General features: G+C 42.8%; 1 protein-coding gene across 1 annotated transcript in view; it reads left to right on the top strand.

The window, feature by feature from the left end:
- The window catches only part of LOC143817527 (tyrosinase-like), a 197,109-nt gene that overhangs the window by 75,574 nt on the left and 104,709 nt on the right, over window positions 1–16,826 (top strand). Inside the window, exon 3 of the mRNA XM_077299008.1 lies at window positions 9,888–10,098. Coding sequence (XP_077155123.1) covers window positions 9,888–10,098 — 211 coding nt within the window. The remainder of the gene's footprint in view (window positions 1–9,887; window positions 10,099–16,826) is intronic.

Below are 16,826 nucleotides of genomic sequence, written 5' to 3' on the forward strand. Positions count from 1 at the left end.
TATATACTATATATCCACAGCTCCTCTCTGTAGTTACACTGTATATACTATATATCCACAGCTCCTCTCTGTAGTCACACTCTCTGTATATAATATATCCACAGCTCCTCTCTGTAGTCACACTCTGTATATACTATATATCCACAGCTCCTCTCTGTAGTCACACTCTCTGTATATAATATATCCACAGCTCCTCTCTGTAGTCACACGCTCTGTATATACTATATATCCACAGCTCCTCTCTGTAGTCACACGCTCTGTATATACTATATATCCACAGCTCCTCTCTGTAGTCACACTCTGTATATACTATATATCCACAGCTCCTCTCTGTAGTCACACTCTCTGTATATAATATATCCACAGCTCCTCTCTGTAGTTACACTGTATATACTATATATCCACAGCTCCTCTCTGTAGTTACACTGTATATACTGTTGTGGATTCTGTTTTTGGGCTCCCTCTGGTGGTTACAGCTGGTACTGGGTGACTTTGGTGGGTTGCGGTCTCTGGTTTCCACCTGTCCATCAGAGGCTGGGTGTTTCCTATTTAATCTGGCTTTCCTGTCATTCCCTTGCCGGCTATCAATGTATCAGTGTGTCTCTGTTACCTTTGCTACCTGCTCCTAGACCTTCAAGACAAGCTAAGTCTGGATTTCCCTGTTTCATGTTTGCTTTCATGTTTTTAGTCCAGCTTGCAGATATGTAATTCTCTGCTGCTGGTTGCTCTAATGGGCTGAAATTACCACTCATGTACCATGAGTTGGCACATGAGTTCAAGTAATTTCAGGATGGTATTTTGAAGGGTTTTAAGCTGACCGCGCAGTTCACCTTTTGTATCCTCTGCTATCTAGCTTAAGCGGGCCTCATTTTGCTGAATCTGTTTTCATAACTGCGTTTGTGCCTTCCTCTCATTTCACCGTCGTTATATGTGGGGGGCTGCTATTTCTGTGGGAATATTTCTCTGGAGGCAAGTGAGGTCTGTGATTCTTCTGATAGGGGTAGCTAGATCTCCGGCTGGCGCGAGACGTCTAGAGTCCCCCCAGGAATGTTCCCCGGCTGCTGTTAGTTGAGTGTTGAGGTTCAGGATCGCGGTCAGCTCAGGTTCCATCACCCTAGAGCTCGTCCTGTTTTTGCCCGTGTTATGTGTTTAATTCCCTGCCATTGGGAACATGACAATATACTATATATCCACAGCTCCTCTCTGTAGTCACACTCTGTATATACTATATATCCACAGCTCCTCTCTGTAGTCACACTCTGTATATACTATATATCCACAGCTCCTCTCTGTAGTCACACGCTCTGTAAATACTATATATACACAGCTCCTCTCTGTAGTCACACGCTCTGTATATAATATATCCACAGATCCTCTCTGTAGCCACACACACTGTATATACTATATATCCACAGCTCCTCTCTGTAGTCACACTCTCTGTATATACTATATATCCACAGCTCCTCTCTGTAGTCACACTCTGTATATACTATATATCCACAGCTCCTCTCTGTAGTCACACTGTATATACTATATGTCCACAGCTCCTCTCTGTAGTCACACACTGTATATACTATATATCCACAGCTCTTCTCTGTAGTCACATGCTCTGTATATACTATATATCCACAGCTCCTCTCTGTAGTCACACTCTGTATATACTATACATCCACATCTTCTTTCTGTAGTCACACAGTCTGTATATACTATATATCCACAGCTCCTCTCTGTAGTCACACTCTGTATATACTATATATCCACAGCTCTCCTCTGTAGTCACACACTCTGTATATACCATATATACACAGCTCCTCTCTGTAGTCACACTCTGTATATACTATATATCCACAGCTCCTCTCTGTAGTCACACTGTATATACTATATATACATAGCTCCTCTCTGAAGTCACATGCTCTGTATATACTTTATATCCACAGCTCCTCTCTGTAGTCACACGCTCAGTATATACTATATATCCACAGCTCCTCTCTGTAGTCACACACTCTGTATATACTATATATCCACAGCTCCTCTCTGTAGTCACACGCTCTGTATATACTGTATATCCACAGCTCCTCTCTGTAGTCACACGCTCTATATATGCTATATATCCACAGCTCCCCTCTGTAGTCACATGCTCTGTATATACTATATATCCACAGCTTCTCTCTGTAGTCACACTCTGTATATACTATATATCCACAGCTCCTCTCTGCAGTCACACGCTCAGTATATACTATATATCCACAGCTTCTCTCTGTAGTCACACTCTGTATATACTATATATCCACAGCTCCTCTCTGTAGTCACACGCTCAGTATATACTATATATCCACATCTCCTCTCTGTAGTCACACTCTGTATATACTATATATCCACAGATCCTCTCTGTAGTCACACTCTGTATATACTATATATCCACAGCTCCTCTCTGTAGTCACATGCTCTGTATATACTGTATATCCACAGCTCCTCTCTGCAGTCACATGCTCTGTATATACTATATATCCACAGCTCCTCTCTGTAGTCACACGCTCTGTATATACTGTATATCCACAGCTCCTCTCTGTAGTCACACGCTCTGTATATACTATATATCCACAGCTCCTCTCTGTAGTCACACTCTGTATATACTATATATCCACAGCTCTTCTCTGTAGTCACACACTCTGTATATACCATATATACACAGCTCCTCTCTGTAGTCACACTCTGTATATACTATATATCCACAGCTCCTCTCTGTAGTCACACTGTATATACTATATATACATAGCTCCTCTCTGAAGTCACATGCTATGTATATACTTTATATCCACAGCTCCTCTCTGTAGTCACACGCTCAGTATATACTATATATCCACAGCTCCTCTCTGTAGTCACACGCTCAGTATATACTATATATCCACAGCTCCTCTCTGTAGTCACACTCTGTATATACTATATATCCACAGCTCCTCTCTGTAGTCACACAGCCTGTATATACTATATATCCACAGCTCCTATCTGTAGTCACATGCTCTGTATATACTATATATCCACAGCTCCTCTCTGTAGTCACACGCTCTGTATATACTATATATCCACAGCTCCTCTCTGTAGTCACACGCTCTGTATATACTATATATCCACAGCTCCTCTCTGTAGTCACACGGCCTGTATATACTATATATCCACAGCTCCTCTCTGTAGTCACACGCTCAGTATATACTATATATCCACAGCTCCTCTCTGTAGTCACACAGTCTGTATATACTATATATCCACAGCTCTTCTCTGTAGTCACACGGCCTGTATATACTATATATCCACAACTCCTCTCTGTAGTCACACAGTCTGTATATACTATATATCCACAGCTCCTCTCTGTAGTCACACTCTCTGTATATAATATATCCACAGCTCCTCTCTGTAGCCAAACGCTCTGTATATACTATATATCCACAGCTCCTCTCTGTAGTCATGCTCTGTATATACTATATATCCACAGCTCCTCTGTGTAGTCACACGGCCTGTATATACTATATATCCACAGCTCCTCTCTGTAGTCACACAGTCTGTATATACTATATATCCACAGCTCCTCTCTGTAGTCACACGCTCTGTATGTACTATATATCCACAGCTCCTCTCTGTAGTTACATGCTGTATATACTATATATCCACAGCTCCTCTCTGTAGTCACATGCTCTGTATTTACTATATATCCACAGCTCCTCTCTGTAGTCACACGCTCTGTATATACTATATATCCACAGCTCCTCTCTGTAGTCACACGCTCTGTATATACTATATATCCACAGCTCCTCTCTGTAGTCACACGCTCTGTATATACTATATATCCACAGCTCCTCTGTAGTCACACGCTCTGTATATACTATATATCCACAGCTCCTCTCTGTAGTTACATGCTGTATATACTATATATCCACAGCTCCTCTCTGTAGTCACATGCTCTGTATATACTATATATCCACAGCTCCTCTCTGTAGTCACACGCTCTGTATATACTATATATCCACAGCTCCTCTCTGTAGTCACATGCTCAGTATATACTATATATCCACAGCTCCTCTCTGTAGTCACACGCTCTGTATATACTATATATCCACAGCTCCTCTCTGTAGTCACGCTCTGTATATACTATATATCCACAGCTCCTCTCTAGTTACATGCTGTATATACTATATATCCACAGCTCCTCTCTGTAGTCACATGCTCTGTATATACTATATATCCACAGCTCCTCTCTGTAGTCACGCGCTCTGTATATACTATATATCCACAGCTCCTCTCTGTAGTCACACGCTCTGTATATACTATATATCCACAGCTCCTCTCTGTAGTCACACGCTCTGTATATACTATATATCCACAGCTCCTCTCTGTAGTCACACGCTCTGTATATACTATATATCCACAGCTCCTCTGTAGTCACACGCTCTGTATATACTATATATCCACAGCTCCTCTCTGTAGTTACATGCTGTATATACTATATATCCACAGCTCCTCTCTGTAGTCACATGCTCTGTATATACTATATATCCACAGCTCCTCTCTGTAGTCACACGCTCTGTTTATACTATATATCCACAGCTCCTCTCTGTAGTCACACGCTCTGTATATACTATATATCCACAGCTCCTCTCTGTAGTTACATGCTGTATATACTATATATCCACAGCTCCTTTCTGTAGTCACATGCTCTGTATATATTATATATCCACAGCTCCTCTCTGTAGCCACACGCTCTGTATATACTATATATCCACAGCTCCTCTCTGTAGCCACACGCTCTGTATATACTATATATCCACAGCTCCTCTCTGTAGTTACATGCTGTATATACTATATATCCACAGCTCCTCTCTGTAGTCACACTGTATATACAATATATCCACAGCTCCTCTCTGTAGTCACACGCTCTGTATATACTATATATCCACAGCTCCTCTCTGTAGTCACAGGCTCTGTATATACTATATATCCACAGCTCCTCTGTGTAGTCACACGCTCTATATATACTATATATCCACAGATCATCTCTGTAGTCACATGCTCTGTATATACTATATATCCACAGCTCCTCTCTGTAGCCACACGCTCTGTATATACTATATATCCACAGCTCCTCTCTGTAGTCACACGCTCTGTATATACTATATATCCACAGCTCCTCTCTGTAGTCACATGCTGTATATACTATATATCCACAGCTCCTCTCTGTAGTCACAGGCTCTGTATATACTATATATCCACAGCTCCTCTGTGTAGTCACACGCTCTATATATACTATATATCCACAGATCATCTCTGTAGTCACATGCTCTGTATATACTATATATCCACAGCTCCTCTCTGTAGCCACACGCTCTGTATATACTATATATCCACAGTTCCTCTCTGTAGTCACACGCTCTGTATATACTATATATCCACAGCTCCTCTCTGTAGTCACATGCTCTGTATATACTATATATCCACAGCTCCTCTCTGTAGTCACACGCTCTGTATATACTATATATCCACAGCTCCTCTCTGTAGTCACACGGCCTGTATATACCATACATCCATAACTGCGACCTACCTTTTCTGACAAGCCTACAACCTGCAGTAACCACCAATCCACCAAACCGCTGCACGAATAGCTCTGCCCTCAACTTTTGTATTCTCACCTTTCTTTTGTAGATTGTTAGCCCTCACGTGCGGGGTCCTCTGTATTCCTGTAACAGTCATGACGTGTATTTTTTAAGATTACTGTACTTGTTTTTTATGCATACCCTTTTTTCACATTTATTTATGGAATAAATGGCGCTATATTAATGAATAATAATAGTAATAATTCCTATAGTATTGTTCAAATTACTATCCGTCCATTATGACTAAGCAGATTAATCAGTGTTTTTGGTGTAAATTCTATCACCACGTGTCACACAATTTACCAATTGGTGCAGTAGATAAGAAAACCACCAGACTCCGCATTCATGACCTGCAGGTTTCTCAGTCTGTGTATTAGAATCATTAATTGACAGGGGGGTGATCACAATAATATTAGTGAGGTCAGTTATCCTGTGAAGAGACAGGCGTGACTCAGGTGGCCCTTATAGAAGGTTGAAGCCAGGAAATGTTCTACATGCATTTCTCCTTGAAACCCTGAGAAATATGGGGCTTTCCAGGCATTGCTCAGAAGAACAGCGTACATTGAGAAAATAATTGATTGGAGAAGATAAAACTTATAAAGAAGTGCAGACAATGATCGGCTGCTCAGCTAAAATGATCTCCAATGCTTTATAATGGAAATCCACACCAGAGAGACGAGGAAGAAAACTGAAGACGACTAGTGATGAGTGAATATACTCGTTGCTTGGGTTTTCCAGAGCACGCTCGGGTGTCCTCCGAGTATTTGTTAGTGTTCCGAGATTTAGTTTTCCTCGCAGCAGCTGAATGATTTGCGACTGTTAGACAGTTTGATTACATGTGGGGATTCCCTAGCAACCAGGCAACCCCCACATGTACTCAGGAAATGCAGGAAGCACGGATCTCCGTCCTGACGTGACGTGAAGAGAATCCAAAAAACGAAAAGATGATCCAGCTTCCAAGCAAAATATAAAAGTTTAATCCAACATGTTAAAATGAGGAGACAACTCCTGGGACGGCATCATACACATAGTAAGGCGAGCGACGCGTTTCGACCAAGCGGTCTTTATCACAGCTGATCTGCTAAATGACATATCCGGTATATATACAATATAACACCAATCAGATGCTAGAAAAATGTCATGTGATACATAGGCAAATATACCAAATAAATCAAAACAATAATGTGCAAAAAAATATATATATACAATGGATAATAAACAATACACAATGAATAAAAATAAATATGAAGACATAAAGAAAATAAATAAGGAGAATAAATAAGGAGAAAGGGACATTGCTAATAATGAAACATTAGTTCATTTCGTTTGTTCAAACCACCTGCAAACCTTGTACCTAGATTAAAGATCCAGAACGCTTCTCTGAGCGGTCACGTGGGCCGCCGCGACCAATCACAAGCCGTGACGTCATCGAAAGGTCCTTCACGCGCTCATTCTTAAGAAGGAAGGCTGCTGGAAAGAAGCGGAGGGTGAGTATATTCCTATTAGGCATATACTCACCCTCGGACGCACCCTGCTTCTTTCCGGCAGCCTTCCTTCTTAAGAATCAGCGCGTGAAGGACCTTTCGATGACGTCACGGCTTGTGATTGGTCGCGGCGGCCCACGTGACCGCTCAGCGACCAATCACAAGCTGTGACGTAATTCTCATGGCCTAAATTCCTAGAATGAGGAATTTAGGACCTGAGAATTACATCACGGCTTGTTGTGATTGGTCGCTCAGTGGTCACGTGGGCCGCCGCGACCAATCACAAGCCGTGACGTCATCGAAAGGTCTTTCAAGCGCCATTCTTAGGAACGGAAGATGCCGGTTACCAGCGGCGATGTCCAGGCTGTGTCGGAGAGGTGAGTATATCAATATTTTTTATTTTAATTCTTTATTTTACACTTAAATGTGGATTCCGATACCGAGTTCCGATATCGCAAACATATCGGAACTCGGTATCGGAATTCCGATACCAGATTCAGAAGATCGCCGACCTCATGGCCGACCCCACACAGGGGTCGGGTCGGGTTTCATGAAACCCGACTTTGCCAAAAGTCGGCGACTTCTGAAAATGGCCGACCCGTTTCGCTCAACCCTAGTTACCAGTGATTGGCTCCACGATGATCACAGTCTCACGTTACCAGTGATTGGCTCCACGATGATCACAGTCTCACGTTACCAGTGATTGGCTCCACGATGATCACAGTCTCACGTTACCAGTGATCGGCTCCAGGATGATCACAGACAGTCTCACGTTACCAGTGATTGGCTCCACGATGATCACAGACAGTCTCACGTTACCAGTGATCGGCTCCAGGATGATCACAGTCTCATGTTACCAGTGATCGGCTCCAGGATGATCACAGTCTCACGTTACCAATGATCGGCTCCAGGATGATCACAGTCTCACGTTACCAGTGATTGGCTCCAGGATGATCAAAGTCTCACGTTACCAATGATCTGCTCCAGGATGATCACAGTCTCACGTTACCAATGATCGGCTCCAGGATGATCACAGACAGTCTCACGTTACCAATGATCGGCTCCAGGATGATCACAGACAGTCTCACATTACCAATGATCGGCTCTAGGATGATCACAGTCTCACGTTACCAATGATCGGCTCCAGGATGATCACAGTCTCACGTTACCAATGATCGGCTCCAGGATGATCACAGACAGTCTCACGTTACCAATGATCGGCTCCAGGATGGTCAGAGTCTCATGTTACCAATGATCGGCTCCAGGATGATCACAGTCTCACGTTACCAATGATCGGCTCCAGGATGATCACAGACAGTCTCACGTTACCAATGATCGCCTCTAGGATGATCACAGTCTCACGTCACCTCTCCCACAATTTGCCTCCGTTGTCTTCATAGGTGTAAAGGTTGGGCAGCCAAGTTGGAATTAACTGTCCTGCCGTAGTTTGTAGTAATGCGTAGAGCCTATTACTCCCTCGGTGTTCCGGCCACCGGCTACGCGCCTCAGAAGGAGGCCGCCGATCTTGGGGCAGACCCTCCTCCCGATGTTATCTCCTTGTGCTGTGATCTCGTTGCTCACTTCTCCACAATATACTTCGCTTCGTGTCCTTTCTTAAGATGCTGCCGCAATGAGGTGCAGGCGCAGCTCCGTAACGTTCTATCTCTCGCTCTGTCTCTGTCAGGATCCCACCCCTGACAGGGACCTCTGTCTGCAGCTCAGATGTTCCTCCTTCTCCCCCTGTCTGCCTGACAGGTCTTCCCTGGGTCAAACCCAGTAGCTTTCTGCCTGACTTCCTATCCAACCCACCAGTTTTACCCGTGTGTGAGGAGTGGCCTAGTAAATAGAACCTTTGCTCCCCCTGGTGGACTGGAGTGTGAAGTGTAGTGTGTGACTGTGATACCTGGTCAGGTGAACTCTTTTAGTACCATCAGACGTAACATCACTCCCCCTGGTGGAAGAGCGACATTACTGCAACGACCAGGACTCTGGGGCGCTGCAGATATAATGTGTCAAAGAACACATCAACTGGCCTAAAGAGAAATGGAGAAACATTTTGTGGACTGATGAAAGTAGAATTGTTCCTTTTGTATCCAACATAGATGTGATGCTGTTTTAAAAAACTGTGGGTAACAACTAAATATCAGGTTATTGATTCACAGGAATGATAAATCCACAAAAAAATTATATATAGTGAGTTTGTAAAGACATATGTAGACACTAGATTTTTTTTAGAGCAGCGCAGTTTTCATTTTCTATTATTTTCTGTAAAGTAATTATAAATTATCTACATTTCTCTTCATGTTGTGAATTAGAAAACAGCGTGCAATGTTCCCAATGCTGGAGATAAAGACCAGTGTAAAGATTGTGTGATAACTCATGTTTCTGAACACACGGCTATTATTGTGAACACAAGTGTATGTACCGTAGTCACAAGGTAGCCGCTGGTTATTGAGCTCTTTCATGGTGAACGTACAGTATATACACATCCGTTTTCAACACATGGGCCATATTTCCTATCATGATTTTAGCTTTCTAAAGATAGGAAACATGGCATGTGTGATGTTAACCAGATAACCCACTTTAATTATCTGTTCACAGCAGGGGGCTCCCAACTCTACGGAGATCATGAGGAGTGTCTTAGAGAGTGAGCTCTTTTTCCTACAATTCATGAGGAAGCCATGCTTCGATCCTCAGTGTTAGAGTTTACATATGGGTCCATTTTTACCATTCCATTTATGACGCATTTTCTCTTTTTCAGTCCATCTGTGTAGAATATTATCTCAGTGGGACTTATTGTTTAATGTCCAACTGCGAATGTGAGCGTCCAAAGTTCACACGGAAACCCGGTGCCACACCAGGATTAAGCATTCCAACCAAGCAGGATGTAGACTACTGCCTGAGCTTACCACAAATCGACACTGACCCTTATACTTCGACCTCACAGAGAAGTTTTCGAAACTGTGTAGAAGGTAAGCAGAAACGTCATCATTCTTGTAACATCTAAATAGAAACACATAAAATGAAAAAATGCACAATGGTGTTAGGTTGGTCTTCAAGTCAGACCATCAGAGATATTGGATGGTTGTCAGATATGAGGATGCTGGAGCAGTGATGGTACAGAGACAGAGTGATCTGTTTCCAATGCCATAAAATGGATTCAATCACATGGCCCTTATATTCTCTCTTGAATGGGCGTATGCACACATCAGCTGTTTATTACAAATGAGATCATCATTAACTGATTAGGTGATTTTCCTTCAGAAGTGAACTGTGAACAGGTGTTTAACATTGTAAGGTCCCAAAATCAATGTAATTAGCCTCACCCTAATGCAGTTAACCTAACTTTTAGGCATAGTAATGTCAGCAGCTCTAATCAAAGGTCAGAATGACGTAGGAAAACTAGACTGATGTCTGAACATGTCTTGTTACAATTAGAAATATATATAATTTAAGGAATATGTTAAGGTGGTCCCTGATTTCCCTATCAATGGTCACAGGAAACCTGTTTATACTTATGGCCACCTACTCTCCCACGTGCTGTCATGCTCTTGGTTCGAGCCCTTGAGCCTGTGTTTTGTGGTCGGCTTCTCTGTCTGCCAAGCCACAGCAGACACACCTTTTTCTCCATTCGCTTAGTGTCTGCTCTTCTTGCTGCAGTCTGTTTAGCATAACTCAGGTGTTTTTATCTGTCTGCCTATCACCTTTCAGGTGCAGCTTTATATTCTGTCCCACCCCGGGTAATAGTTTCTTGCGGATGTTCCGCCATTCTGCTGTAGCCTGCAGCCAGTCAGTGAAATTCCAGTTAAGGTTTATCTCATTGCTGTTTCTGTTCTTTACTCTGCACATACCTCCTGTTCCTTTTTAGGAAGTAACACATAATCTAACAGTTCCTACTTTATATTTTATTTTGTATTTTGTTGTTTACCTTACTCACTCTGGAATCTTGCCCTTTTCCGGCACACTTTCCCCTGTTGTAGACGATTCACACTCTGCCCTGCCCTCCAGTTTTTTAGGAGGAATGTGAAGTGCTTGACTGCCTTTTAGGCAACATAGGTCCGAGCGGCCATCTTCTAATCTGTGGTTGGGGCTATCTCAGCTGACACAGGAACCATTATGGACTGTGGGTCAGGATCCCTAGTCTATTCAGGAACCGGCAGGGTCAGTGGCAGTTTTTAATTCATTACCTCTTTTCCACATTGAGTTTCGAGTAGCATAACACATACCTCAACATGGGTCCCAACATATGTAAGAGATGCCAGAGAGGGAAGTGACTGGTGTAATATTCGCAGAGTGAAAGCACTAGTGCCCAGTATTGTAGAAGAATGAAGCAGAGCGAGACACGAGGCTTCTGAGAAAAGCATGTCAGAGAAGGGGTCACTATGCATAGGTGGGCTGCCATTGATCAGGCATTGCCACTGCAGCATGCTGACACACCTTTGTTTTTTCTCTTACATCTATTGGAAGAATTACTACTCCTAGCGAACTATTATCCTGCGTGATAATATAGGTGAATTTAATGAAAATGTAGAGTCCCTGTGGGTGGAGATAAGGGGAGGGGGAAAAAATAATAAATTACTGATAGGGGTTTGTTATAAATCTCCAAAACTAATGGAAGCAATGGAGAATATCCTCGTAAAGCAAATAGATGAAGCTGCGACTCAAGGAGAAGTCATTATTATGGGGGACTTCAACTACCCTGAAATAGATTGGGGAGCAGAAACCTGCAGTTCCAGCAAAGGTAATCGGGGTCTGACAACTATGAGGGACAATTACCTTTCACAACTGGTTCAGGACCCAACAAGGAGGGGGGCACTGCTAGACCTAATATTAACCAACAGGCCAGACCGCATAGCAAATATAAGGGTTGGGGGTCACTTGGGGAATAGTGATCACAAAATAATAAGTTTTCATGTCTCCTTTAATAAGATGGGTAGTAGGGGGGTGACAAGGACACTAAACTTCAGGAGGGCAAATTTCCAACGGATGAGAGAGGATCTTGGTGCAATTAACTGGGACGATATCCTGAGACACAAAAATACACAAAGAAAATGGGAGACGTTTATTAGCGTCCTGGATAGGACCTGTGCACAGTATATACCGTATGGGAATAAACATACTAGAAATAGGAGGAAACCAATATGGCTAAATAGAGCTGTAAGGGGCGCAATAAGGGACAAAAACAAAGCATTTAGAGAATTAAAGGAAGTAGGTAGTGATGAGGCATTAAATAAATACAAAAAATTAAATAAATTCTGTAAAAAGCAAATCAAGGCAGCAAAGATTGAGACAGAGACTCATTGCCAGAGAGAGGAAAAATAATCCCAAAATATTCTTTAACTACATAAATAGTAAGAAACTAAAAAATGACAGTGTTGGCCCCCTTAAAAATAGTCTGGGTGAAATGGTGGATGAGGATGAGGAAAAAGCCAATCTGCTAAATGACTTTTTTTCATCAGTATTTACACAAGAAAATCCCATGGCGACAATATGATCAGTGATAACAAAAATTCCCCATTAAGTGTCACCTGCTTAACCCAGCAGGAAGTACGGCGGCGTCTAAAAATCACTAAAATTGACAAATCTCCGGGCCCGGATGGGATACACCCCCGAGTACTGCAGGAATTAAGTACAGTCATTGATAGACCATTATTATTAATCTTTAAAGACTCCATAATAACAGGGTCTGTACCACAGGACTGGCGTATAGCAAATGTGGGGCCAATATTCAAAAAAGGGGACAAAACTGAACTCGGAAATTATAGGCCAGTTAGCTTAACCTCTACTGTGGGTAAAATCCTGGAGGGCATTCTAAGGGATGCTATGCTGGAGTATCTGAAGAGGAATAACCTCATGACCCAGTATCAGCACGGGTTTACTAGGGACCGTTCATGTCAGACTAATCTGATCAGCTTCTATGAAGAGGTAAGTTCCGGACTGGACCAAGGGAACCCAGTGGACGTAGTATATATGGACTTTTCCAAAGCTTTTGATACGGTGCCACACAAAAGGTTGTTACATAAAATGAGAGTAATGGGGATAGGGGAAAATATGTGTAAGTGGGTTGAGAGCTGGCTCAGGGATAGGAAACAAAGGGTGGTTATTAATGGAGCACACTCGGACTGGGTCACGGTTAGCAGTGGGGTACCACAGGGGTCAGTATTGGGCCCTCTTCTTTTTAACATATTTATTAATGACCTTGTAGGGGGCATTCAGAGTAGAATTTCAATATTTGCAGATGACACTAAACTCTGCAGGGTAATCAATACAGGGGAGGACAATTTTATATTACAGGATGATTTATGTAAACTAGAAGCTTGGGCTGATAAATGGCAAATGAGCTTTAATGGGGATAAATGTAAGGTCATGCACTTGGGTAGAAGTAATAAGATGTATAACTATGTGCTTAATTCTAAAACTCTGGGCAAAACCGTCAATGAAAAAGACCTGGGTGTATGGGTGGATGACAAACTCATATTCAGTGGCCAGTGTCAGGCAGCTGCTACAAAGGCAAATAAAATAATGGGATGTATTAAAAGAGGCATAGATGCTCATGAGGAGAACATAATTTTACATCTATACAAGTCACTAGTGTGACCACACTTAGAATACTGTGCACAGTTCTGGTCTCCGGTGTATAAGAAAGACATAGCTGAACTGGAGCGGGTGCAGAGAAGAGCGACCAAGGTTATTAGAGGACTGGGGGGTCTGCAATACCAAGATAGGTTATTACACTTGGGGCTATTTAGTTTGGAAAAACGAAGGCTAAGGGGTGATCTTATGTTAATGTATAAATATATGAGGGGACAGTACAAAGACCTTTCTGCTGATCTTTTTAATCATAGACCTAAGACAGGGACAAGGGGGCATCCTCTACGTCTGGAGGAAAGAAGGTTTAAGCATAATAACAGACGCGGGTTCTTTACTGTAAGAGCAGTGAGACTATGGAACTCTCTGCCATATGATGTTGTAATGAGTGATTCATTAATTAAATGTAAGAGGGGACTGGATACCTTTCTGGAAAAGTATAATGTTACAGGGTATATACACTAGATTCCTTGATAAGGCGTTGATCCAGGGAACTAGTCTGATTGCCGTATGTGGGGTCGGGAAGGAATTTTTTTCCCCATGGTGGAGTTACTCTTTGCCACATGGGGTTTTTTTGCCTTCCTCTGGATCAACATGTTAGGGCATGTTAGGTTAGGCTATGGGTTGAACTAGATGGACTTAAAGTCTTCCTTCAACCTTAATAACTATGGACAAGAAGATGTGTGTCATTTGGATGCTGCTGAGTTTGTAACTCTGGCACCAGTGATGCATCCACAGAATTTTGTAGAAAATCTGCCATTATGTATTCATGTCTCATGTAAGATTCAGCCCTGGACACAAGTGGTGGATGTACGTAGTTTGCACACCCTTGTAATCAGACATTGAGGGAGAGGAAAGAGTAGAACAGTAGATGAGAAGGCTTGTGCCCTGGTGCTGGGGGTGCCTACTTTGCCAGCCTTTTACTCCAGTGCTGCAGTCACATATAGGGGAACCAACCGCATCAAGAGATATTTAGCTCAGGACACAGCTCACCGAGAATCAGGCACCAAATGATGCCTATATGAAGGGTACAACCATCCTCACCCACAGCACCGGAAGACCCCAGGGCCACATCCTTGAGTCACCTGCATTTAGCAACATTATCCCTGAGTAACCAGATGACTCACACAAAATGATCCTGTGAAATGTGAAATTAAATCTCAATTACCCCCATCATTCGGCCAACCAAGAGGACAACACTTCAAGGACCACCTCAGCGCCACTTCAGCACCACCTCAGCGCCTCCTCAGAGCCACCTCCAGGCTGAACAATTCTAGAACATTGTAATATAGTGAGTAGTGATGAGCGAGCACTAAAATGCTTGGGTGTTGGTTACTCAAATCGATGAGGTCGGATGCTCTGGTGCTCGACCCGAGTAAAGAATTGTGAGAAAGTCACTGGCAAAGTGCTAGAGGGGAGATATGTTTCACTACGCCTAATGGTGTCAGCGATATAAAACCCTGAGTACTTTCCTCCAGCATATTACTTTCTGTGAGGTTTAAGCTAAGTTGCATAGTAACATAGTAACACAGCAACCCCCAAAAAAAGCCATTTGTCCATCCAGTTCAGCCTATATTCCGCCAGAATAAATTCCCAGATCTATGTCCTTCTAAAGAACCTAACAACTGTAAGATACAATATTGTTATTCTCCAAGAAGACATCCAGGCCTCTCTTGAACCCCTCGACTGAGTTCGCCATCACCACCTCCTCAGGTAAGGAATTCCAGATTCTCACTGCCCTAACAGTAAAGAATCCTCTTCTATGTTGGTGGAAAAACCTTCTCTCCTCCAGACGCAGAGAATGCCCCCTTGTGCCCGTCACCTTCCTTGGTATAAACAGATCCTTGGAGAGATATTTGTATTGTCCCCTTAGATACTTATACATATTATTACATCGCCAATCAGTCGTCTTTTTTCTAGACTAAATAATCCTAGTTTTGCTCAACTTTCTGGGTATTGTAGTTCCCCATCCCCTTTATTAATTTTGTTGCCCTCCTTTGTACTCGCTCTAGTTCCATTATATCCTTCCTGAGCACCGGTGCCCAAAACTGTACACAGTACTCCATGTGCGGTCTAACCAGGGATTTGTACAGAGGCAGTATAATGCTCTCATCATGTGTATCCAGACCTCTTTTAATGCACCCCATGATCCTGTTTGCCTTGGCAGCTGCTGCCTGGCACTGGCTGCTCCAGGTAAGTTTATCATTACCTAGGATCCCCAAGTCCTTCTCCCTGTCAGATTTACCCAGTGGTTTCCCATTCAGTGTGTAATGGTGATATTGATTCCTTCGTCCCATGTGTATAACCTTACATTTATAATTGTTACACCGCATCTGCCACCTTTCAGCCCAAGTTCCCAACTTATCCAGATCCATCTGTAGCAGAATACTATCTTCTCTTGTATTAACTGCTTTACATAGTTTTGTATCATCTGCAAATATCAATATTTTACTGTGTAAACCTTCTACCAGATCATTAATGAATATGTTGAAGAGAACAGGTCCCAATACCGACCCCTGCGGTCCCCACTGGTCACAGCGACCCAGTTAGAGACTATACCATTTATAACCACCCTCTGCTTTCTATCACTAAGCCAGTTACTAACCCATTTACACACATTTTCCCCCAGACCAAGCATTCTCATTTTGTGTACCAACCTCTTGTGCGGCACGGTATCAAACGCTTTGGAAAAATCGAGATATACCACGTCCAATGACTCACCGTGGTCCAGGCTATGGGTATGTGCACATGCTGCGGATTTTGCTGTGGATCCGCAGAGGATTGGCCGCTGCAGATTCCCAGCAGTTTTCCATGCATTGTACAGTACCATGTAAACCTTTGGAAAACAAAATCCGCAGTGCACATGCTGCGGAAAAAAACGAGTGGAAACGTAGCATTGTTTATTCCGCAGTGCACATGTCAATTCTTTGTGCGGATTCCGCAGCGGTTTACACCTGCTCCATAATAGGAATCCGCAGGTGTAAAACTGCCGGTGGAATCTGCACAAAAACCGCAGAAAAAACGCGGTAAATCTGGGGTAATTCCGCAGGAAATCTGCAGTGCGGATTACCTGCAGATTTACCAAAATCAGTCCGGAAAAATCTGCAGAGTA

The sequence above is a fragment of the Ranitomeya variabilis genome, chromosome 3 (genome assembly GCF_051348905.1).
Source record: "Ranitomeya variabilis isolate aRanVar5 chromosome 3, aRanVar5.hap1, whole genome shotgun sequence".
Taxonomy (NCBI): domain Eukaryota; kingdom Metazoa; phylum Chordata; class Amphibia; order Anura; family Dendrobatidae; genus Ranitomeya; species Ranitomeya variabilis.